The sequence below is a fragment of the Mauremys mutica genome, chromosome 3 (assembly GCF_020497125.1).
Source record: "Mauremys mutica isolate MM-2020 ecotype Southern chromosome 3, ASM2049712v1, whole genome shotgun sequence".
Classification (NCBI taxonomy): Eukaryota; Metazoa; Chordata; order Testudines; family Geoemydidae; genus Mauremys; species Mauremys mutica.
The window spans coordinates 108,312,425-108,338,250 of NC_059074.1; the positions used below are offsets into that span (position 1 = coordinate 108,312,425).

Consider the following 25,826-nt stretch of genomic DNA (forward strand, 5'->3'; position numbering starts at 1 on the left):
CACGCCTCGTTTGGTACGGTGCGCGTGGTAGGCACAGGAGCTCCTTGGGCTTGGTGGTAGGCCCAAGGGGTCCAATAACCCCAGTGATGAGGGTCCTGGTCCGCGTAATGGGACTGCTGAAAAACTCCCGAAGGGACCGGAGGGTCATGTTCATCGACGTAGTAACTGTCGGCGTGGGAAGAGGCCGAGGCGTGGCGGGAGGGCCAGGGCGGAGCAGATAACCCTTGTGCCGAAGTGCCCACTGATCGCATTTCCATCCTCTGCGGCGACCGGTGCCGGGAGGCATCCCAATAGCGAGAGAGGGAGCAAGAATGGGACCTGCAACCGGCGCGGTGCCGGGAGGTCGACCGGGATCTCCATGTTCGGTGCCGGGAGCGGCTTCGCGAGTAGCGGCGGCCGTAGCGGTACCGAGATCCTGAACGGTGCCGGGAATGATGAGTCGGAGAGCAGGAGAATGATCGGTGCCGCGAGTCTGACTGGTGCCGCGTAGTCGAGCGGTGCCGGGACTGCGAGCGGCGTTGCGAGCGGCGCCTAGATCGAGATTGGCGTCAAGAGCGTGAGCGCTGGTGAGAGCGGGAACGGGAGCGGTGCCGGTCGGACTCGGTGCCGGCAGGCGGCTTGAGCATTGACGGCTTGCCCATGGAACGGGGCGCCCACACCGGCGGCGCCGGGGCGGCGGCACAGCCGGGTCTGTCAATGCGATGAGGTCCCGCGCCGCGTCAAAGGTCTCCGGAGTCGACGGCAGTGGCATCTCTACCGCGGCCGGAGCCGGGGAGGTCACAGGTGCCGGGCTCGACGGCCTCTGAGGGGCCGGAGTCGCCGGTGCCGGCAGAAGTGTCTGCGGCAGAGGAACCGGTGCCGCAGCAGGTTTCGGTGCCGGGCAGTCCGGACGGGGCGCACTCTGGTGCTTAGGGGCAGGCGGTGCCGAAGAGGCAGCGGCCTTCCCCTTTTTCGCCTTTGGCGAGAGAGAGCGTCTCTGGGCGGGTTTCGGTGGCGATTGCACTTTCTGTTGCACGGCAGAGTGGCCCGGCGCCGTGGCGGCGCTGTGAGAGTCCAGAGGGACAGCGGGCGGTGCCGCGGCTGGAGGGGATAAGGCTGCCTCCATGAGGAGTTGTTTAAGCCTAATGTCTCTTTCCCTCTTTGTGCGAGGCTTGAAAGCCTTGCAAATTGGGCACTTAGAAGATAAGTGCGACTCTCCCAGGCACTTTAAGCAGGAGCTATGAGGATCCCCTGTAGGCATAGGCCTGCGGCAGGCCGAACACAGCTTGAAACCCGGGGAGCCGGGCATACGCTCCGGTCCCGGGTGCGGGTGGGGGCTAATCCCCGAACCCGCTAACTATCTAAGAGTAAACTGATTAAACTATCAAAACAAGAAAACCTACAACTAATATCAACTATGTACAATTTTAGAGAAAAGAACTATGAGGAAGCTAGGGAAGCGGAGGACAGGCAAGCTGCACTCCACTGTTCCAACGACCGACACGGGCGGTAAGAAGGAACTGAGGGTCGGGTGGGTCGGCTGAGGTATATATGCGATGCCGTTATGGCGCCACTCCAGGGGGCGCTCAGCCGACCCACTGGGGTTGCTAGGGTAAAAATCTTCCGACGAAAGTGCACGCGGCGCGCACACACCTAACTGGAATGGATATAAGCAATCACTCGAAGAAGAAGTGTTTTATCTTTATTTCTCTTGTAACCATTTCTGACTTTGATGCCTTATACTAGTACCCACTTAAAACCTATCTTCTTGTAGTTAAATAAACTAGTTTTATTCTTTAATCAAAACTAATCCAGTGTTTTAGTTCAACTGGGCTGTGGGGTAACTTCATTTAAAGTAGCAGACTGTTGAATATTGATCCCCTTAGAGGGGCAACAGACCTAAAATCTCTGAAATGTCCAGGACACTGGAGAACACACATTTTGGGAAAATTTGGGATTGGGACTTCGGTCACCCTGCAAATGGTAACCAAGGCTGGTGAAAGCCAGAGTATGACTGGAGTATGCTGGCAGGCAACAGCTGTACACAGACACTCAAGGTCTGACCTGCATGCTGTTTGTGAGAAGCCCAGGTTGGAAGCTACAGCAGCAAAGCATTGTGAGGCACCCCAGGTTGCAGGGCAAGGGTGACACACTGCCTTACTGGTCTGGCTTGCACCCTGGAATGTCATAATCTCTCATAAAATGCACTTGATTTCTTAATGTCAGTTGAATGTTCCTAGATCTGATCCCCACTGAAAAGAAGTATTATTACAAGTTAAAAGTTTGTATTAAGTTGAACTCCCCATGTCAGATCATTTTTGTGCAAGCCACCTATCACTACCCACACGGGAACGTAACTCATTCTGGCAGGAAACAGGGATGAAGGCAAGAAATGTGACCACCCAGGGAAAGAAAGGAAGGGAGAAGCAAGGAGAATAGAATGAGAGCGATGTCAGGGAGGGACAGCCGACTATGATGGAAAGACAGGCAGGGGTGGTGCATCTGATCGGGGGGAACAGGGACAGATCACAAAACAAAAAGCAGATGTTGCTCCAGCTTGTGACATAAAATAAATAAATGAAAGGCAATGAAAATGGGAGCAGAAAACAGTGTAGACACCAGGAAGAGAGAAAGACAAAATGGTGAAAGAGGAACTGAGAGGGGGGAGAGAATTATAGAAGAAAAAAGGAAAGAAGAGGGAAAGGAAAATATGTTTCATTCATATGTCTTACTGTGCATTGCATGTCCTCTGGGAAACATCCCACAGTTCTGTTAATTACAGGGACGGGGGAGGAAGTTGATGGTGTAATGATGCTGCTAGTGAGACTTGAGCCAACTTGCTGCTGTTACTATTGGACATGTAAATATATTAACAGGGCAGGTGTATTTAATATTTGCGTGGTGACAAGACCGTTTTTTCCCCTGAATCTCAAGTCCTGATAACATTTATCCTAATGTTAATACAAGATCTGTGTCTGCTTAAACCATATCTGTGTGGTATCTGTAGACTGGTGTCAGTATCTCTGTGTATTCGTTTCTTTTTGTCTGTATCTTTAACTATCAGTGTGATACATTATCTCAACTCCCTGGCTAACTCTCAGAATATCATGTCCTCTTAAAAGAAGCCAGTTTAGAGTAAGACCTATTTGTGCATATTGGCTGCAACACATAGCTTGTGCTGCATATTAAAATAGTCAAATAAGCTGCTTGCTACAGGTCACTATTATGATGGAAAGTGACTCACTTTGTGACACCAGAGATAAGGAAGTCTAGTTCCAGAATTTGTAACCTTCCTGCTTTAATATTGGTTTAGCATTCAGATGTATGTTGTTGAGTTTGCTGTTTTTTAAAACGTTGAAAGCCATGTTTTCAGAAAATTGCACATTCCGACATTTTCACAAGCATGATCATACACACAAGTGACCAGTAAAAAGCCACAGGATTGGGCAAACAGAAAGATGATTTAGAAACTCCCTCCCTCTTTGAGTTATATGCTGAGCACAGCTTGTCTGGAACCAGGGATTTGGCCCTAAAATTTGGTTGCGATTTTTAAAACCAGTACTACCACAGGACAGGATAGAAACTGGTTTACAATCTAATAGTGCACGTCCATAATTCTGATAATACATGGTCAAATGCAGAAGGCTTGGGAATGTTGATTTTATTTTTTTAATGTTTATTTAAAACACAATTTACATAGCTGACTACATGATCTTTTGTGAGCATGTGCAATTCTTTTGTAGTGATTAAACTGTATAGTAGTTTTCTGTAACAGGTGCATTTTTGTGATGCTAGTTCACATTTTATCTTGTTGTGATTCTCACGAAATGAATATAAAATACTGTATAAAGGTAAAATGATTATACCATCCTGTATGTACATATGGATAAGGATCTTTTCTCCCTCCTCAGATAAAATAACAAACTTATTCTCTGTGTCCTCTGACATCAGAGATTTCTAGGACCCTTTTATATTCATATTTCAAGTATTCCTCCTTTTCCAGAGAACATAAGCAGACAATAGGATCAAAATTGAAAATGATACACTATTATGACTAATAATAGCTTATATTCAGATAGTGCCTTTCATCCACAAGAGGAACAATACACTATATTGCAATGGAAAATTTAAATGTAGTTTTTCTTGGGTTGGAGAGGAAATGGCATGTACTGTTTGTAATGTACAACAGCCTGTTTTTAAAAGTTTGTAAAATAATTGGAGAAGAGGTGATTGATTGTTTAACAGCCAATAGAGAAAATAGTCTAAAAACACCCCAGAAGCAAATCACTGTGGATGTAATCACTACAAAAAAGCTTATATTTTTACCAGTTCATACAAGAACACGGAAAGGTAGAAATATCCTTATAGAAAAGTAGTGCATGTTGTATACATTCAGTTAATAGTATTTCAGGTATACTTTTGTATAGCTAGAGAACAAAATGCTTTTATGGTAACTTTTTTCCATTCTTAACAAAATGCAGTGTTGTGTATGCTAGAGCTCATCAGCTGACACCCATTTGCATGTAATCAGGTAAGAATAAATGTATACATGCTATAAAAGTATAGTTGTGCTATATTGTACTCACTGTATTGAACCCTGCTTAGTAAGCTAAAACCTGACTGCTAGTATTCACACATGTGGCAAATGACAAAATCAGCCCACAAATATTTTGCAGCATTCCATGGTATCTCATTTATTTGTTTAATTTGCTGCTATAGCAACTAGATTCCATCCCCTTAGGGTTGTGGTGGTGGTGGGGTTTTTTTTGTTTTTTTTTTTCCACAGACCTATGATCTACTTGGTTTAAGTTTGGCAGACAGTATTTCCTTCAATTGAAGACATACGCACCAACTCAGTGACCAGATTTTTACCTATTTATCATTGCTGGAGTGAGCCATTATTTCACACGGAAGCAATATCAGAAATCATTTTCTGCCATTGTCTTTGTAATAAATCATCACTTTTTAAAAGTTCCCTTTTTTGCCTTTTTAGTTTTCTAATTACTCTCTTTTCATGTGCAGTTGTACTTGAGAACAGGCAGCATTTCTGCAGAAAAACTCTCTAGCCAAATGATGAATACATGGAACTAGTGCCACAGCAGTAATGCTGCTTACCTGCTGATCTGCAGAAATCAAGGATTTGGGAGTGACCTTGAGACTTAGTCTTGCCTACGGTGACTGTGAGCATCAGCTGTGACCTGTCTTTAGTGCAGGGGCTCCATTTGTCCCCCATAACCCAATCCCACCCTGTAAGATATAAGTAATAACTTCCATTTGCATTTCTAATGGCCTATAGTGGGGGGGGGATAGGCACAAGGGAGAGGAAAGTGCCAACACCACTTTCTGGACAGTTCAAAAAGTGGTATTAGGAATGGCTTTGGCAGACGCTGTGTGCCTGCCTTTTAGAATGACCATCTTAGCCCCCTGATCAGGGCCGGCTCTACTGTTTTTGCCGTCCCAAGCAGCGCGCCAGATTGCCACCGCGGATGGCGGGGGCAGTCCGTGTGCCATTAGGGTGGCTCGCGTGTTTCCGCAGCGGCAATTAGGCAGCAGCTTGTGTCTTCAGCCAGAAGACAGAAGCTGCGCCGCCGCAGACAGCTAAACATAGAAGCTGCTGCCGAATTGCCGCCGCCGCGGGAACACACAAGCCACCCTAACGTACACGGATTGCCCCTGCCGTCCGCAGCAGCAATTCGGCGCGCTGCTTGGGGGCAAAAACACATGAACTGCCGCCCCTTGCACATTGCTGCCCCAAGCACCTGCTTGGAATGCTGGTGCCTGGAGCTGGCCCTGCCCCTGATGGAATGAAATGAGTGAGGAAATAAGAAAAATGGCAAAAGGCAGACCAGAAGCTGATACCTTATCCTATTCTTGTTACAACTACTACTTATTATATCACTTGTATAAGATATTTTTGTTCAGAACAAATGATGTAATGAGTTTAATTAATATTATTTAAATCCACAGAGCTAGCAGCCCAGCTAGCATGAGGGAGCGAGGATATAGCCTGACTAGAGGAGGGAGAAGAATTGAATGCTGCTGGTGCAAAATCTGTTTCAAGTCCATCCCCTCCAACAGCACAAAGGCTCCCTGCAAGACTCCTTTTTGCAGGGAAGGAAGTAAATGTACAGCATAGCACAACTGTCTGGGAGCATTATTGTGTTCTTTTATTGTCACACTGCTCCCAAGTCTGAAAAAGCATGATGTAGCTATTAAAGGACAGGACTGAGCTCCAGGAGGCCTGGGATCTATTCTTGACTCTGCCACTGAATTACTGGGTGATCTTGGAAAAGTGTTATTGGGCTTGAACCTGCTAGGTGCTGAGCGCCCTGAACTCCCATTGAAGTCAGTGGGAATTGAGAATGCTCAGTATTTTGAAGGATCAAACCCTTAAGCATTTTTTGCCTTAGCTTGCCTGCCTGTGAAATGGAGATAATACTGTCATACCTACATAACAGGGGTGCTATGAGTCTTAATTAATGTCTGTAACACCCTCAGATGAAACCTAATATAAAAGTCAAAAGAATTGCTGTTTTTGTAATGTGTCAAATATTGGTCACTGATCGTGGTAGGATATCAGAACTGATGAACTAATGGTGTGATCCAGTCTCCTATAGGGTATACATGAACTATGTTTAAAATGATCAAATTATCCATGGATTTTATACTAAGGTTAGCTTTGCCAATATCTCATAAAATGCTTCAGATTGACCTGGTCCATGGGCACTATGTCAGCAAGCTAGACTGAGTGCAGAATGGGAGGAGTTCTTTGAGTGGTTGCTCATATCGATTCCAGTTAGGTGTGTGCTCACTGTGTGCACTGTCGTCGGAAAGCTTTTCCCCTAGCAGCATCCGTCAGGTCGGCTGTGGAGCTCCCTGGAGTGGCACCTTCATAGCGCTCAATATATGACCCTGCCAACCTGGTGCCTCCTCAGTTCCTTCTTACCACCAGTGACGATTGTTGGAACCACGGTGACTTGCTTAGCAAGCTCTCCTCGTTTTCCCTAGTTTTCAGTTTAGTTTTGTTTACAGTTATTCCTAGCCTCATTACGTTTAGTTTTAGTAATTTCGGTTGTTATAGCAGATAGCTGTTGGGAGTGGGGGGGTCTTCCCCTTCACCCTGACTGCGTTCCCTGTTGAGACTCGGGGTCTGTCTAAATCCCAAGGGTTCGAACCCTGCAAGTCCTGCAGCAAGCCCATGCCAATGGGCGACCCCCACGACGCTTGCTTTAAGTGTCTGGGGGAAACACAACAAGTGGACAAGCGGAGCATTTGTAAAGGGTTTTGCCCCAGAACAAAAAAGGAGCGAGACTTTCACTTCAAGCAGTTCCTTATGGAGGCCAGGGGTGAGCTGCAGACGGTTCGCAACGGTTCGCGCGAACCGTTTGCTAAAATTAGACGCCGGACAGAGAACCGGATGCTAAAGTTCTCTGTCCGGCGTCTAATTTTAGCAAACGGTTCGCGCGAACCGTTGCGAATTCTGCCTCCACCTCCTGCCATGAAGCTCCTCCTTGCTTCTCCTCCCCCACGCTTCCCGCGAATCAGCTGTTCGCGTGGGAAGCCTGGGAGGGCTGAGAAGCAAGCAGGCTTCCCCGGCCCAGGAAGACGACGCTGAGGTAGAAAACTAGGGGGGGGGACGTGTGCCCTGGCCGGTCCCTGGCCGTGGCCCGTCCCCACCTCCCCGGCCGCGACCCTGCCTGGCCCCCCGGCCCCCGTCCCCGGGTCCCCGCCCGACCCTCCCTGGCCGCGTCCCCCCCGCCCCCGCGTCCCCGGCCCCGCGTCCCCAACTCCCCCCGAACCCCTCCCCGGCCGCCCGGCTCCGGCCGCACCCTCCCCGGGTCCCCGCCCGACCCTCCCTGGCCGCGCCCCCCCCCCCGCGTTCCCAGCCCCACGTTCCCGGCCGCGACCCTGCCCGGCCCCCCCGTTCCCGGGTCCCCGCCCGACCCTCCCCGGCTGCGGCACGGCCCCGCATCCCCCCCCCCCGTCCCCGGCCGCGACCCTCCCCGGCCCCGCGTCCCCGACTCCCCCCGAACACCTCCCCGGCCGCCCGGCTCCGGCCGCACCCTCCCCGGGTCCCCGCCCGACCCGCCCTGGCCGCGCCCCCTCCCCCCCGCGTTCCTGGCCCCGCGTTCTCGGCCGCGACCCTGCCCGCCCCCCCCCCCGGGTCCCCGCCCGACCCTCACCGGCTGCGGCACGGCCCCGCGTCCCCGACCCCCCCCCAACCCCCTCCCCGGCCGCCCGGCTCCGGCCGCAACCCCCCCCGGCCCTGCCGTGCCCCCACCTACTGGGATGCTCGGCTCTGGACACGGCCCCCCACCTCCAGCCCGGCCTGGCCCCGTGGCTCCAGCCGCCCCTGCTGTTTTGCCAGGGGGCCGGACTCCGGCAGCGCGGGTCTGGGCGTGGCGGCGGCCCCGGCTGCTCGGCTCCAGCTCTGGCCGCAGCCCTCCCTGGCTCCACCCGGCCAGCCACCTGGCTCCGGCCGCTGGGCTCCCGCCGCATCCTCCGGCTCCGGCTGCGCTACTCCTGTCCCGGCCCAGCCACGTCCAGGCAGCGCGGTAAGGGGGCAGGGAGGGGGTGTTGGAGAGAGGGCAGGGGAGTTTGGGGGTGGGGGAGTCAGAGGGCAGGGAACAGGGGGATTGAATGGGGGCAAGGGTCCCGGGGAGCAGTCAGGAAAGAGCAGGGTTGGATGAGGTGGTGGGGGCACTCAGGGACAGAGAGAAGGGGTGGTTGGATGGGGTAGGGGTTCTGGGGGGCCATTGAGAATGAGAGGAGGGGTTGGGTGGGGCGGCAAGGGGCAGTCAGGGGACAGGGAAGGGGGGGATGGGTCAGGGGTCTCGGAGTGTGTGTGTCAAGGAACATGAGGGGTTGGATGGGGCACGACCCCCCCCCCAGAGCGGGGGGGGGAAGGAGGGAACCCGTTGTTAAAATTTTGGAGGGAGGAGGGAACCGGTTGTTAAAAATTTGGCAGCTCATCACTGATGGAGGCAGCACTTAGACTGCAACCTACATCAGCACAGCAAGACCCGGCATCGAGCTCATCGGTGCGCAGCACCCCAGCGGCAGTGGTAGAAGTGGCAACGCGGAAGGACTCGGAGAGACCCGCAGTGACACCAAAACTGGCAGGATCAACCTGACACCAGTCCCATTCCCTAACGCAGAAGTGGTGGAAGTAGAGAAGGAGTGGATCTCCGACTCCGAGACCCACCCCTTTGGAGCCGGCCGATGGGGCACATCCCAGAGAGGAGCACCCAGGGCTAAAGACTTTGGAGCCAACACCGTCGACTTTGGCCCTGCAAGGGGGACCGTCGAGTCCGGTGCCATTGGACTTCCTGAACCACGTCATTGAGGAGGGGGAATTGCCATCCACCCTGAACACCTTTGAGACCATGAGGGACCTCATTGCCATGACAGCACCGCAGCCCCCGGTCCTTCAAGCCAAGCCTCCGGTACCACAACGTGTGGCAACGTCTTGAGACAAACTGACGATGCTTCATCCTTCAGCACTGCCGGTGGAGTCCCAGCCCCGCTCACACTTGCGGCACCGATTAGACTCGCGACACAGCTCCAGGTCGCGATACCAATCATCACACCGATCCCCATCGTGCAGCAGGTCCCGCCCCCGGCACCGATTATCCTGGCACCAGTCAGCGTCCCTGCACAGGCCCCAATCTCAGCACCGCTCCCCAGTCTAGTTCAGGCCCCAATCTCAGCACCGCTCCCCAGTCTAGTTCTGTGCGGCACTGCCCTGGCCATCGCGGTCCTGCTCCCTGTCTTCAGACTCAGAGACGGAGTCTAGATACTCAGAGCGGGGCTGGCACCAGTCAGGCTGTGGAATGCCTAAGCTGGGGGAAGGACCATGGCCTGCGCAGTGGCAGAGACCAGCGCAGTGGCCATTTTGGACCCCATAGGCGTACCACCAGGCCCAGGGTGCCCAATCCAAAGGTTCCCGTTTGGCAGCATCTGAACCACAGGTACCAGAGGCATCAGCTAGTTGCCCCACCCCTAGGGGTGCCAAGGAGGTACCGGTCGCACTACCTCCCCTGGAACCAACCCCAGCTCCTGAGCCTGATCCAGGTGTGGATGGCCTCGACAGAGAGGTGGGACAGGAGGCCCCGGAGACCAAGAGTGTCAGGAGGATGCTGTTCCCCCATTAGCCTCATAATCATCCTCCCTGGATGAGGCAGTTGCAGGCACCTCCACCTCTGGACCACCCCCCATAGACAGCTGTGCCCACCAGGACCTCCTTCGCAGGGTGACGTGAAATATGGGCTTGCAGGCCAAGGAGGTGATAGAATCAGAGGACCCTATGGTCAACATCCTGGCCCTGGAAGGCCCATCATGGGTGGCTCTATCCCTCATCAAGACTACACATGTCAATGCTAAAACCATTTGGCAGACCCCAGCCTCCATCCCTCTCATCACGAAGGGTGTGGAAAGGAAGTATTTCATACCATCTAAGGGGTACGAATACCTCTTCACACACCCGCAGCCTTGCTCATTGGTGGTGGCTGCAGTAAATGAAAAGAAGAGGCAGGGATAACAAGCCCCAGTGCCTAAGTCCAAGGTCGCCTAGATTTATTTGGGCACAAAGTGTATTCCACGGGGGGGTTACAACTCAGGATCACCAACCAGCAGGCAATTCTGAGTAGATACAGCTTCAACTCCTGGAACTCAATGCTCAAGTTTAAGGAGCTGGTGCCAACTGAGTCCAGCAAGGAGTTTGGAGTGATAGTGGAGGAGGGCAAGATGGTGGCATGGATGTCTTTACAGGCCTCACTGGGTGCTGTGGACTCAGCGTCACGCACCTTGTCCTCCGGTATCGCCATGATCACCAAGGTTCAACAGACCATGCAGGACCTGCATTTTGATGGAGCAGGTCTGTTTGCAGAGCAGACTGACTCTCGACTGCATAGGCTAAAAGACTCAAGGGCTACCATGAAATCCTTGGGTATGCACACCCCAGCAACCCAACGTAAACATGTCAAGCCTCAGCAGCAGTGTTCCTATTCTTCTTGGCCATGGCAGGACTTTTATAGGAGAAGGGGCAGGAATGGCAGACGCAAGCCTTCCCACCCCCTGACCCCGTCAGGTTCAAAGCAGGCCTTTTGAAGGTTCTCCTGAGGATGGCAAACCAGCCACAATTCCAGATTCTTGAATCATCTGTCCCACTTCTACCGTGCTTGGTCCCAAATAACTTCAGACCGCTGGGTTCTCCATATGGCAGAAGTGGGATAGTCTCTCCAATTCTGCTCCTACCCTCCCTCTCACCCCCCTTCCCTATTCCTCTTCAGGGACCCTTCTCACAAGCAACTCCTTATCCAGAAGGTGTGGGCGCGCCATCTTCCAGAGGTGGGGGTTTCCCCAGGTCGATCTGTTCGCCACCCAGAGCAACAGAAAGTTCCCAATGTTCTGCTCCTTCCAGAGACACAGCCCAGGCTCAAACACAGAAGCATTCCTGCTACCCCGGGGAAGCCGCCTGCTCTACGCTGTTCCCCGGTTACCTCTTGTGCACAAGGTCCTGCTCAAGGTCTGCAGGGATGGGGCAGAGAGAATTCTGGTGGCACCAGCGTGGCCTCAACAACATTGATACACCACACTCCTGGAGCTGTCAGCGGTTGCCCTGATCACTTTGCCTCCCCTCCCCGACCTGATCACTCAGGACCACTGTCGCCTTCATCACCCCAATCTGCAGTTCCTCCACCTCACGGCATGGTAGCTTCATGGCTGAACCTCATGGAGCTTCTGTGCTCAGAACAAGTAACAGAGGTCCTACTCAGCAGCAGGGAGCCCTCCACTAGAGCCACATATCTGGCAAAGTGGAAAAGATTTACTTGTTGGTGTGACCAGCGTTGTACACCCCCTGTTCAGTCACCTGTATCTCTCATCTTAGAGTACCTTCTGCACCTGAAACAGCAGGGCCTGGCAGCATCCTCCAAAAGGTACATCTCACTGCTATCTCGGCTTTCCACCCGGGAGCATCTGGACGCTCTGTCTTCACCAACCCTATGGTTGGTTGGTTCCTCAAGGGTCTGGAACAGCTATATCCCCAGATCAGACAGCCTGTCCCCATGTGGGACCTTAACCTGGTCCTCTCCAAGTTAATGGGGGCCCCGTTTGAACCGCTTGCAACTTGCTCCCTTCTCTATCTGCCGTGGAAGGTAGCCTTTCTGGTCGCCATTACATCCGCAAGGAGGGTGTCTGAGTTAAAGGCCCTTACCTCAGACCCACCCTATACGGTTTCCCACAGGGATAAGCTGCAATTCAGACCTCACCCCGCCTTTCTTCCTAAGGTTGTGTCACACTTCCACACTAGTCAGGACATTTTCCTGCCTGTTTTTTATTGTAAGCCTCATGCCAGTAGCCGTGAGCAGAGGCTGCATTCTGGATGTTTGGCGAGCACTAGCCTTCTACATCGAGCACGCCAAGCCATTCAGGAAGTTGAACCAGTTGTTCATAGCGGTGGCAGACCAGATGAAAGGACTCCCGGTCTCATCTCAAAGAATAGCCTCTTGGATCACGTCATGCATCCACATTTGCTACGAGCTGGCCAAAATACCTACCCTGGCTCTTACAGAACACTCCACAAGGGCACAGGCCTCATCAGTGGTGATCCTGGCCCAGGTCCCGACACAAGAAATCTGCAGGGCAGCAACTTGGTCCTTGGTACATATGTTCACCTCTCATTACGCCATCATCAGGCATGCCAGAGATGATGCAGCTTCCAGCACAGCGGTGCTCCAATCAGTGATTCCATTCCGACCCTACCATCTAGGTAAGGCTTGGGAGTCACCTATTTGGTATCTATATGAACAATCACTTGAAGAAGAAAAAACAGTTACTCACCTTCTCATAACTGTTGTTCTTCAAGATGTGTTGCTCATATCCATTGCAAACCCACCCACCTTCACCTCTGTCAGAGTAACCGGCAAGAAGGAACTGAGGCGGCGCCGGGTTGGCTGGGTCATATATTGAACACCATGAAGGCGTCACTCTAGGGGGCTCCACACCTGACCCAATGGGTACTGCTAGGGGAAAAACTTTCAGATGACTCTGCATCCAGAAGAACAACAGTTACGAGAAGACGAGTAACCATTTTTTCCTCCCTTATCTGACGTGGGCTAAAATGCAAATTACATCCTTAACTTCACTTCCTGAGGAAAATATTTAATTTGTTTAGTAGGACTCTTAGAGTTTTATTTTATCATCTTGAACTTTACCAGTTTTTCATAAACCCTGTATGCAGAGTTACAATCTGCTGAGTCATAGCCATACATGTTTTTGTGGCTTCTTCTTCAAATACAGTATGCAGTGTAGAAAAGTTTTATGAACTATTTATGGGAAGGATGAAATATGTATCTCCATTAAACTAGTTAGAAAAGGAACAGAACATGGCAGATATTTTTAAGCCACTTTATAAAATTAAGAACTGGAAAATGACATAATTTTCTGTAAGCCATTTTCTTTTATTTAAACATAATACTGAGAATTTTCTTTAATACAAAGATTTATTGAGATTTCCATTAGCAAACATGGATAATTCATGTTGGCTGAAAATCTTTTTAAAAACATGAATTTACAAATGTGTATTTATGTGTGTATTCGTGAATCAGGAAATAAGGTTGAGAACATTTCGGTAGATGTAAGGCAGAGGAACTGCAGATGAAGCAGAAGAGGAGAAAGGGATGGAGGAAGAAATGGGTGTGTCAGAAGTTAAGAGAAAAGGTGATAAAGGTGCAAGTTGCATACAGTACAAGACAGAAAGGAATCAGTGAGGAGGAAACCAAATATTGAAATAAAGAAGTGATGATGGTAGTCAGCTGGGAAGAGCCACAGAACATGGAACTGATAATCGTATGTCCTGTACGTTGCTGAGGAGAAAGCTCAAAAAGGAAGTGAGACTGTTTAAAGTACAGTGTATATTGAAAAATTTCCCTCTACTTTATTCCAGGCCATCATGTATAATTTTGTTTTTATTTGATTTCCCGTGAAGTGTATCATGCAGGATCATCCTTTGCAGAGAGGTTTGGTTTTTTCTTCCCACCCTCCCTGCCTATGCAAAGCTTAAAGAAGCATAAATATGTTTTCCCTATGGTCTAGCAGTCTTAATTTTGTGTTACCTGCCTCCCTGAATTCACAATCACTAATTTCCTCAGAGCTCTTGAGTCTTTTTATTTGGTCTCTGCTCTCTGTCTGCCTATAGTGTGCCCCAGAAAGCACATGGTAGCAGCACTGTAGTGAATGCATCCCTTACATACGATTGTAATAATCTTCATACCAAATATGCCTTGTGAGGTATCTTTTGAAAATTATAACTTTCTGGTCAATAATATCATGGTGAAATGTATGTAGCAATATATGTAAAGTTATAAATTGCCCCGAATGATGTTGGTGGCACGTGTTCAAACTCACATAGCCCCAGTTAGGTAGAACTGGTCAAGCAGGTCTTAAAGGAATGGGGGTTTACCTCAGTTTACATATAAGTTGTAAACAGGGTCCTCAGACAGTGAGGGAGGGCAGACAGGAGAAAAGAAAAATCTGCATTTTTGCAAACAGATGTGAGAAGAAACAGCATGGAGAAACAGTAGCTTTCACTAGTAGACACCATGTTGCCTCCTTTACTGTTTGAATAAACTCGGCTTTGAGGGGTAACCTAGAAGAAAATGCATCTCAAAGGGGGACTGGACTATGAGAGTAAGGGGGCAAAAACACCTCTCTTTTTTCATCTAAGACAACAAAGAGAAACAGCCGTTGAACTTTGGGAGTAGATCCTTGCCTGAGAGTTTGGTCAGCAGTGATACTGGGAACGTGTGGTAAGGGAGTTCACCTTGAACCAAGTCCAACTTGTTAAGTTTAGAAAGCATTCTATCTTTATTTTTCTTGTAACCATTTCTGACTTTAATGCTTCATTACTTGTACTGACTTAAAATCTGTCTCTTTGTGAGTAAATAAATGTGTTTTATTCTTTAATCAGAATTAATCCAGTGTTGCGAATTGTTTGGGTAACACTATTTAAGGTAGCCAACAGTTGTATATTGATCCCCTGAGAGGGGCAATGGACCTAATATATCTGGACTATCCAGGAGAGGGCTGGACAGCGCAAAACACACATTTGGGGGGGGGGAATCCTGGATGGGGGGTGTTTTTGAGGTCACCCTGCAAGTACTGACCAAGACTGCTGGAAGCCAGTGTGGCTGGTGTTTGCTGACAGGCTGCTGGGGTCAGAGCTGCTGGACCAGGGCTGTAGCTATACCCAGACACTCAGGGTGTGACCTGCATGCTTCTTGGCTATTTGTGAGGAGCCCACGTTGGGATCTACAGCAGCAAAGCGTTGTGAGGCACCCCAAGTTGCAGGGCAAGCTGTGACACAGCCCCTCACAGGTCTGGATTGAATCCCAGAATGTCATAAGCACCCAAAACTTTCTAAGGTCATGCATCACTTTTTAAAACATTATTATTATTACTATTGATTAATTTATGTTAGAGTAGCAGCCAGACGCTCCAGCTTAAATCAGAGCCCCGTTGTGCTGGGCACTGTATGTACACTCTGCTTCAAAGACCTTACAATCTAAATGGACAGAACAGATTAAGGATGGGAAAAAGGAAGCATTATTATCCCTGTTTTACAGATGGGGAACTGAGGCACAGAGATTGATTTATATGAGGTGGCACAGGGAGTTTGTGGCAGAGCTGGAATTAAATCCAGTCCTAGTCTAGTGCCTTAACCAAGAAATCTTTTTTCCTCTCCAAAGCAGGCCTGGAACACAAACTCATACAGGATAGAGATTCATATGTGATTCAAACTCAGAGAGAGTTTGGCAGTTCTGTTGGGAGGACCAAGAGACTCAGTCTTGTGGGGGCAGTTACTCCAGGTTCATCCTCACCCTGCTTACAGTTGGCATTTTTCATTATCTTCGTTTTGGTGGTGTTACTGGAATCTGTTCAGGGTGCACTGGCTCACCTTGCAAGCTGTTCTCGGGTTCCTAACATAGCCCTCTAGATGCTCTTTCATCTTGTTTAGCAGCTACTTCCAAAATATCCCAAATGCACAATTTTATTTTGTACATTTTTTTACACAGGGTAAATTCCCCAGGGATGCTCTCTCCTCTATGATTATTTGAGCTATGGGAGGAGAAAATCTGGCCCATAAACAGAAAGGTGATGTAAGAAAGAACAGTTTGGAAATGTAAACAGTGTCAAAGGGGAAAGTGCTGCCTCTTCCTCTTCCCAGCTGCCTTCAGACTTCCTTTGAAGTAATACTTTTGGTGACCAGGACTCTTAGTTGGGGCACCAAGTAGAAGGGGCAGATGTTATGATCAGTTACAGAAACACTAGCATTTTGGTTGCACATTTTTAAAGGGACTGAGAAGCCTCTTTCATGTATTCAAGAGACTCTTCAAGAGGCTTTGTGGAAGTCCTGTTACAGATGCATAGTTTGTGTCGGGACATCAGAAAAGGAAATATTATTTAGATAACTTAAATAAGAGGTAGCTTGGGTAAAACATGTTATTGACACACTAGTTATGTAACTGAGCATAGGCCATGGAGGGGTTATATTTTCATTACTTCTCAGCATTAATTTGAACGTTGGAAGAAGGATGTGCCTGTTAAGAAGACAAAAATAATGTAATCTGATATAGACGCCTGCATTTACTTCCTTCAGATGAGAAATTACTGTTTGCTAGCCCTTTTTCAAATCTGATCTCTGCAGCTTAATTGGCAATAATACAAATGTTAACAGCTGTATAAGAGATGTTATTGAGTCCACAACAGTAGCCATGGTTACCTGCATACTTTCATTGCTTTATTAATGTGTAATTCATTTTTTTCTGGAAATACCATTACCATGTAACATAATACAATACAGCCTCTTAGCGGGTATTACTGTGAAGAGAAGAGCATCTCTCAGTGAACTTGAAAGCTGTTTATATCAAACTGGATTATATACAGAACATACCACCTATATATTATAGATCCCGTAAATGCTGTATCATAACAGAGGGAAAAGAGAATCCTACAAGTTTCAAGTGATATTACTCTAGAACGTTTCACAATAAAAGAAGAGACTACTTAACATCTTTTGGCATTAAAAAATATGGTCTCTGATTTACGCTGGTGGGTGTAGCTGATCTTGTGGTCAGAGTGCCCTTTCTCTCTGCTTCCTGTGTCCAGGTAGTGCTCTGAAAAATTGCACTACTGGTGAATCTCAATAAAAATAATTAGCCAGATCTAGATCCTTGCTCAGTCCTTTTACTGCCAGTCTGGTGGCACAAACTGGAGGGAGAACTGACTTAAATCGATAGCCGGGGACTCTGCTGATGTAGGGAAATTCCAGGATAGGATCACCAGTTCCTGCCCCACCTCAGCCCAACATAGGGGCCTGCTGGGGTTGGGGTATGTAACTGGAATGCAGTCCTGGACCAACAGATTGGAATCTATGGAGCAGTTACTGCCAACATAACCTAGAACATCCTTAAAGTTACTCTAATTTGTACTAGGGGACAAACTCTCTCCCATCTGCCCCCACTATCAGAGGGATGGAAAGGTGGTATAAAGTTACTTAAGCCCTCTGCTCCTTGGCTTTTCACCCTCCACCCCACCCCAGTATGATGAGCATAGGTGAGGTGCACCAGATTTTGTTCCAGATTAATGGAAAGCAAATAATTAACTGCACCAGATTTTCCAAGTGCACATTAGTTTAGTTAATAAAGAGAATAATAAATAATATTTCCACTTCAGAATATCTCAGTGCTTTGCAAATATTAATGCATTCAACTTTACAAGAATGCTGAAGCCCATATACTCAGGATTTAGGTTGGTTGGTTGGTTTGTTTGTTTGTTTTAGTGAGATGGAGTGAAATTCATCCCGAATGCATAACCACTGTAAATCAATTTAAAATAACAGAGAAATAGCACCTAAAGAGGGTGGATTGGTGTTTTGTTTCTACGGGATTATTTGATCTGATTTCTTTCAATACAAGGTTTCTTTATACTGTTTCTACACTGTTCCATAGCATGACATAGCATACTTTGCATGTCTAACAGCATTTAATTGAACGTGTATACAAACTGCATTTTAAAATACTGTTACTTGACATGTCAGTTTACAGTGAAATCAGGGTATAGGTTGCTGCATTGGCTTGAAATAAAGACCAAATATTGTAATATTTAAATATGACATTGAAAAATTACTAGTATTGCCCGATGAAACCATGTTGAAAAGAATGATAAAGCTTTGATGAGCCAGACCCATTTTCAATGCATCGCCGAGGACAAGTAGGATGGCATTTAGATTAAAAGTTCCATAGCAAAGCCGGCTGTTGCCTCAGTCTGGCTTCTGTTGCTGCTCCAGTGCTGCCAGGTTGGAGCTATTTATAGACGTTAGCCCATATCTCTCCATGTGCACAGACATACTACTCTCTCAGAAGTTGTTGTGTTTCTAAAGAGGTGACGTCTGTTTTATTTTCCGGTCCTTCACAGGGTAGTTTGTTCTGTACCATGCAAAGGGGGTGAAGCTTGACACATCAAAAATCTACACCCTGTACATTCTCTTGCTTTGTATTTTTCTATTGTTTATGTAAAATGAACTCCTTAATTTCTGTTTGTGTACTCTCCATATGCAAGACATCGAGCTTAATTTAGCCCTGGGATATGCTGACTTCAACCAGCTTGAGCGTAGGGCTGCTCTCAGCAGAAAATCTGGCGGGAGGAGATGATCAGGAGGGGTGATGCCAAGAGCCTGCAAACCCCACTTCTCCAGGGAGCCAGCAGCATAGCCTCTGACTGGGGAAGAGGCAGGGCCAGGAGACCCAAGGGATGCATTGATTTATCAAATCTCCCAGTGAGCCCCTGGCCAGGAGGCTCCCATAGAACATTATTCAGAATTTAAACCTGCCCTCCCTGCAGTTACTGGTAGTGCAAACAATGTCCGACCCAGAAGCACAGCTGCTACTGATTTTCACCTGCTGTGCCAGCAGAATTGAGACAATAGCTGATGATTTCCCAACTAAAATACCAGTTACAGATTTCACTCTTCACAATGGACAAGAGTGTTGGTTGTAACCCATGCCTCTGAGGGAATGCATTGGTAGTACTCCTGCCGGAGGGCTATGGTTTGGGGAGGAATGGAGAAGCTGCAGAGTTCTGTGTAATCTGTTAACGAATTTCTTGTTCGGAATGATAGGTCTGTGCTAAAATGTATCGTGTCAGCGCCTTGATTTTTCATTTAACTTGAGATAAAAATTGCAGGAGTTTTTTCAATTTCTGTTAAATTTAGAACCTCAGGGAAGTTGGAGTTGTTTCATTTGTGGGTATGAACGAGACAGTCATTTTTAATCAATTATAAGTGATGAGGGTATTTTCCCCTCCCCCCCTTTTCTGACTTCTCACAACTATAAACATCCCTCATTTCCTTTCACACATAGCTGCTGTGGTTTTTACTGATCAATTAACTTTGGCATTAAAAATTAGCAGAATGAAATAGACTAAAGAGGAAAATAAGAGCATAGTAGTTGTACCTGATTTCTGTGGTTGCAGAAATAAAAACTCACTATAGAAATATGCTTAACAAGAATAAGAGAAATTGAAAGACATATAACACATATGTTAACAGGTAAACTAGTGATTGGAAAAATGGACCAAGTGGGATGAAGTGATTGAAAACAAATCATTGATATACCTTATACAAGAGTATGGATTTTTACTGAATACTGTAACTAGTATTGTCTAAGTTCAACCGTCTTCCCTTATCTTGTATATCTAAAACCCTCCCTTGTTCAAGATATTTGTATTGTGTACAAATCTATTTACCTTTAATTTTAAAAAAGTTGTAATTAAAGAGCCTATTAGTGTAGTTCCTGCAGCCTAATTCACAGTACTGTGACTATAGTGGGGTTCCCTCTGAATGCAATGCATCTGTGTGTGTGGATCAGCTTGCAAGACTGGGGCTGTTTGATTCTAAACATGATTTATGTCCTTACTCAATTTCTGTAAAATAGGAAATATCCTTACTACCAAAATAGTAGGAATTTGGAAAGGGAGAAGGGTGTGTGTCACTTTAGTTTTGTTACAGTGGACTAGAATTTGGACTTGTGACATTCCAAAAAGTATGAAGATGGTTCCCTACACCTCAGAATTCCCCCTGGCATCTTCTGAATTATGCTTTAAAAAAAACCTGATGTGCAAAACTGTGTAATAATTTTCCATTTCCATTCTCTCAAAATCAGTACTTCAGCTTGTCTCAATAAAAAATTAAACTTATTTTCAAAGGAATAAAAGAAGCTTTCCCTCTGGTTGTAAAATAAAGTTTGATTGGGGCTGTGTGTGTGTGTACGCACGCACATGTATGTGTGGGTTTATACTAGCAATAAAAATGTCTCTCTTTTAATTGCCTTCATCCTTCCTGGACCTAAATACAGGATATGATGTACAGTGGGCCAAGGACAAAATATGAGGACATCAAGAAAAATAATTTTGAGATGTGGGATCAGATTCCTTAGCATAAATAACATTTTATCTAACCTTTATTTCATACTTTCACACTACTGATGACAATTTTAGTAGTACTAGTGGGAGAACACCAGGTAAATGTCTGGAGTGGATTTTTCCTTATAATGAGGTGTCTCTTCTTAACTTACATTGGCATGGACGATATTAAGAAACAAAGCATAACCTATTGGTTTACCCTTTCTACTGAGCTGACGGTTGACACTTGGCAGTGAATCCTGCTTACCAAATCTCAGGCCTGGTTTGGGCAGGCTTTGAGCTGGCTATAGTATTTCAGTCTAATGAATCAAACTATGGTCCCAACTCTGAGTGTCCTCAATTCATGTTGAGAAGCACTTCACAGAATTGGGCTTAAAAAGGAGAAGGGCAGGACATAAGGAAACTAACTGGGAACTCTGTTGGCAGTCTCAGCAGAGAGGCCAAGAATTAAATTGTTGGAAAAGCTGACAGGAGTAGATCTTCAGTTGCTGTAAATTGTCAGAGTTCCATTAACTGCAGTGGAGCTATGACAGTTTACACTACCTGAGGCCTAGAGGTGATTCCTCCAGTTTATAGTTGAGACAGATTGTATACTAGCACCGCTCACGTTGTTATTATTCTGTGGATACTTCATTCCCCTGGGCTGGTAATCGGGCACTTTTCACCAGTCCTAATATGACTTTCAAAAGGGAAACATTTACCATTTCAAAACTGTCTCGGTTATTTCATTTCATTTTCTTCCTGTTGTTTCCTTTTTCAGATTACAAACCTTTCCCTTCCTGTATTCTTCTAAGAACAACTTGAATATTCATCAAAAGATAGTTCTACGAAGAGGTTTTGTATCAGATTTGCCCTGAGATGAACCTAGATTTGGGCCTTGCGCTGAAAGGAACAATATTAGTGTTTTAGTTTTATTACCCAAGCCTTGGTTATTTATCTTCCACGTCAGCATCTCAAAACCATGTACCCAACCTCCATTCCCTCCTCCCCCTCTCTGTTTTTCTGGCTGCTGCTTTCTTGTAGTTGCAAGGGAAAAAAAAGTTCTCCTCCTCCTGGAATATTTCTTTCCCTGAAGATTTGAGGCAACACATTTATTTTCTGCTTATGGAATTCTTTCCATGGCAGCAAATTATGACTTTGCAAAAACATAGATTGTTGTAAACTGTCAGTATCCAAGTGAAGTTGCAGCCATACAGAGTCAAGTTTGAGTTTGGGCTCCCACTGTTACCAGCTCACGTGCATGTACACATACTCAACCACTTTTAAATAGAACTGTTGTAGAATAGATGGCCTAGTTAGATTATTTTTAGTTTTTGACCTTTTCAGATATGAACTACAACACATTAAAACATAATGAGGTGGCACTATTATTTATTTCATAGGACAGGTCCAAGGTGAAATATCAACATGAGGAGGGAGGAAGAATAAAGACTCTGATACACTATCATTTTTAGTAACAAATGGCCAGTTTCTTTTGGTAACTCTAATTTTACATGAGTCTGATAGAGCATACCTACTGCACACTCAGAGTGTGTGGGAAAGGGTTAGCAGCCGACAGATGGGAAAAGGGTAAGGACCAACTCAGATAAATTATCAGATTTGATGACTGGAGAGAGAGATTCCTGCTGGGAGTCACATAAGAGAAAGGTGCAAAGAGAAGGCCACTGGGCGTGCAATAAAATCCCTCTCCTTCCTGCTATGATCATAGCAGGGGCAATTGCTGAACCTGCTTGGAACAACTAATCAAGGGTTGTGATAGAATTGCCATCTCTGGAAAATTTTAAATCAAGATGGGAGGTTTTTCTAAAAGCTATGTTCTAGTCCAAACAGGAATTAAATCAGGGAAGTCCTATGGCCTGTGTTACAGAGGAGGTCAGACTAGATGATCACAGTTGTCCCTTCTGACATTATTTATGAATGTATGAACCTCACTGACGAGAAGTGCTAGGAGGGAATTGGTGAGCTTATCTCCTGGCTACCCAGGGAGAGCTGGGATAACCTGGTTAGATCTGAGTCAGGGACTGTATTAACTGTTGTTAGCACATGGAGAAAGCCCACCTTAACCCTTCAGACTCAATTGATGGACCCTCATTTACTCTGGGTCTGTGCTGGGCTTGAAAGGAGCTTTTTGTGTATAGCTTTTTGTGTTGGTCCACAATAAAGTCTTGGAAGGCATTTTGAATGCTGATCCAGCTGCTTCCTTCTTTATTAAGTTTTGGGAACCTACTGGCTCCGTAAGAGAGACTAGCTGTTTGGGCTGCAGTTGGAATCTTGCTACAAGCAAAGCACTCAATGAGTAACTTTTATATACATCCCTTCTACCTTTTTCTTTTTCAGACATGTTGAAAGCTGAATTGGATGATAATATACAGGATCCACTTCATATTCCTTAAATCCATTTACGTGTCTGGATGCCTGGCTAGCTAAACTTAGCCTCCTGGTTTAGAAGTCATGTTGGAGTACTGTTAACAGTCCAGCTACAAGTTCAAAGCAAATGAATATGGACCTGACATAGTCAAACAGCAAGAAACCTAAGAAACAGCAAACCCACAGAAAATTACACTTGAAAGATATTTTTAATTGAAGTGCTTGCAGGGGGTATTCTTGACACGTTCCAATGTGCTCCTCAAGTATCCTTGTGTTCCTGCCACCTTTTTCATAACCCATGATAAACCCCTGTGAATAAAGATTATTGGAAAGTTTCCATTGGGCAATGCCCATGCTGTTTCTTTAGATGTGATACTGCCCCTAAAACAGCAATGAGAGTAGCATGCTTTTCTGAGTATCATCAATGCATGCTGAAAACACAAGGGGACTTTTTTAAACTCCAGAGGGTTCAAGATGACAGTAAAGCTCAAAATTAAGAGGAATATTTTCAACCTGAACGTTTGAATTTGGCAATCAGTGTGCCGTTTTAATAGTAGTAGTATAGTTAGCTAGCTGTACTTTAGCTACAGTATCTGAAATAAAGATTTGTTAACTGATTTGTTCCCCTCCTGTGTATTCTCTTTCTGTTACTTTTGCTGAATGCTGTGCTGCTTTCAAGGAATTTTCCTCCCCAAAGCCAGTTACACCGAGTACAGTGCCACCAGGAATCATTTCTCTATTGTATGTCCAAGGGCACCAGGGTACAGCTTATTCATCATTCCATCACATCCATCTTCCAATGACTGAACTTGATCAGTGTATTGAACAGAAGCATTTTAAAACAAAAAAGCCAGTGTGATCAAGGCAAATAGGCACATATGTATTTTCTACTTAAAGACAAAAGGCAACATGTTATGACTGTTTTAATGTTCATACTTTGCTATAGTAAGGTAAAAAGCCATGTGAGGTATGTTATAAGATTGACCATAAGCATTCATCTCATCTGCCACACGTATTAGTAGAGTATTCCTGTACCTAGGCTCCCACACCTGGTGGAAAGCCTAGATAAACCCAGAGTATATAATGCAGGTATTAGTACACGCTAGTTATCTTTCTTTTAGACCCTGCTCCTGTTCTCCATTACTCTTATTAGCATCACCAGTCCCAAATATCATGACAGAGTTTAAAATAATAACTTGTAGAGATTCTTTTTATTTGCCTGTTGGTTTCATAGTCTATTGGGTTTGGTTTTTTTTCAAGCTATTCTCCACAACCATGAGGGCTAGAAATTTATTGTGTTTTTTGTTTGTTATTATACCGAGAGCTTAACCAGACCTGTAAATGTCAGTGTCCTATACTGGAATAAGTACCAGTGAACAGAGTACTTTTTTTCCAGTCTTTTGCATTCAGTACATTATTTATGATTTATTGTTTGTGCTACTGTAGTTGTGGAGCCAGAACCCTGTTGTGCTAGGCACAGTAGAAACACAGAGCAGAAAAACAGTCCCTGCTCCAAAGAGCTTACAGTCTAAGTCTAAGACAAGAGACAACGGATGGATACAGATAGATGGCGAAATACAAGGAAACTATGAGACACCCTTGGTCAACATGACAGACAGTGGTCTCGGCCCACAAGCAGCCTAGCCATTGTCTAGTTTTCTGTAGACCTCGTGGAGAAGGGGAGTTTGAAGGTAAATAATGAAAGAGTTTTGTGATGTTTACAGCGAGCGCCTCCAATAATAGTAGGAGATATACCTATCTCCTAGAAGTGGAAGGGGCCTTGAAAGGTCATCAAGGTCCAGTCCCCTGCCTTCACTAGCAGGACCAAGTACTAATTTTTGCCCCAGATCCCTAAGTGGTCCCCTCAAGGGTTGAACCCTGGGTTTAGCAGGCTAATGCTCAAACCACTGAGCTATCCCTCTCCCCAAGCATGTGCTGCAGCCTGGGAAAAAGCAGAGAGATGTTTGAAAATTCAGCAAGTGGGAGATAAAACTGTGCTGTCAGCCAATATGTGCTACTGTAGAACTAGAGATGGAATAGACTTACTGCTTATTTAGTCCCTTTCCTGCCAAGGATAGGATTGTTCCTTGTAGTCTAGTCCTAAGTGATGAGACGTCTACCACTTTCCTTGCAGACTGTTCCACAGTCTAAGAGAACTTGCTGTCAGGAATTTTTTTCCTGACACTTAGATTAAATTTATCATTTCCTAATTTCAGCTGGTTTTCTTTATCTGTTCTCATCTCTGGTCCTAAATTTCTCTATGTTCCTGCTTTTGACACCCTTCCAATGATTTTTTAAAACTGCTTAGCCAAGCTGTATCTATTTTGTTTCTTTAATCCTTCCTCCTAGATTAATTTCTTCAGTGCACTGATTCTATGGACTAATTGTCCCAAGTGAAGTGAATATGTGAGTTATACTTTTTGTAGTTTTGCTCAAGTACTTTCACACATTGTGGACTCAGTCCTGTGACATGAGTTGTGCTTGGAAAGCATACTTCCCTAGGGAGCGAGGTCTGCCTTTTTGCTCAAGTTACTTGTGCTGTTCTGGGCGTGCTGAGCAACTTCGAGTTGTTTTAAGATGAATTTACTCAGGTCTGTATATTAGATAAGGCAGATTAGAAGGTTAAAGAAGTAATAGCACCAATACCCCTCACTTGCGCTTTCTTGCCATGTCTGATGCATTGTCACTGACTTTGTTCTGAAAAAAAAAAATCTAAAAAATTTCAGTTTGGAAACAGCTAAATGCTTTGTTTTGAGTCAGTTTAACAATAAACTGCATTTCCCTGTTGTGATTGTTTGCCTTATGGGAACAGGTTTCAGAGTGGTAGCCATGTTAATCTGTATCAGCAAAAACAACGAGGAGTACTTGTGGCACCTTAGAGACTAACAGATTTATTTGGGCATAGCTTTCGTGGGCTAAAACCCACTTCATCTGATGCATGGAGTGGAAAATACAGTAGGAAGATATATATATAACAGTACATGAAAAGATGGGAGTTG

At 46.2% G+C, this 25,826-nt stretch overlaps 1 protein-coding gene across 7 annotated transcripts in view; it reads left to right on the forward strand.

Annotated features, from left to right (window-relative positions):
• The window catches only part of AIG1 (androgen induced 1), a 193,478-nt gene that overhangs the window by 82,106 nt on the left and 85,546 nt on the right, over window positions 1-25,826 (forward strand). For 2 of the 7 annotated variants that reach the window (XM_045010953.1, XR_006578251.1), the window contains one exon: window positions 22,798-23,444. The exons of 2 other annotated variants lie outside the window; for them this stretch is intronic. In XM_045010953.1, coding sequence (XP_044866888.1) covers window positions 22,798-22,806 — 9 coding nt within the window. In that variant the 3' untranslated portion in view covers window positions 22,807-23,444. Of the gene's footprint in view, window positions 1-4,765; window positions 4,891-5,946; window positions 6,494-22,797; window positions 23,445-25,826 lie in introns of those variants that run through there. 3 more of the 7 variants (XM_045010951.1, XM_045010955.1, XR_006578252.1) reach the window with 3 other exon arrangements.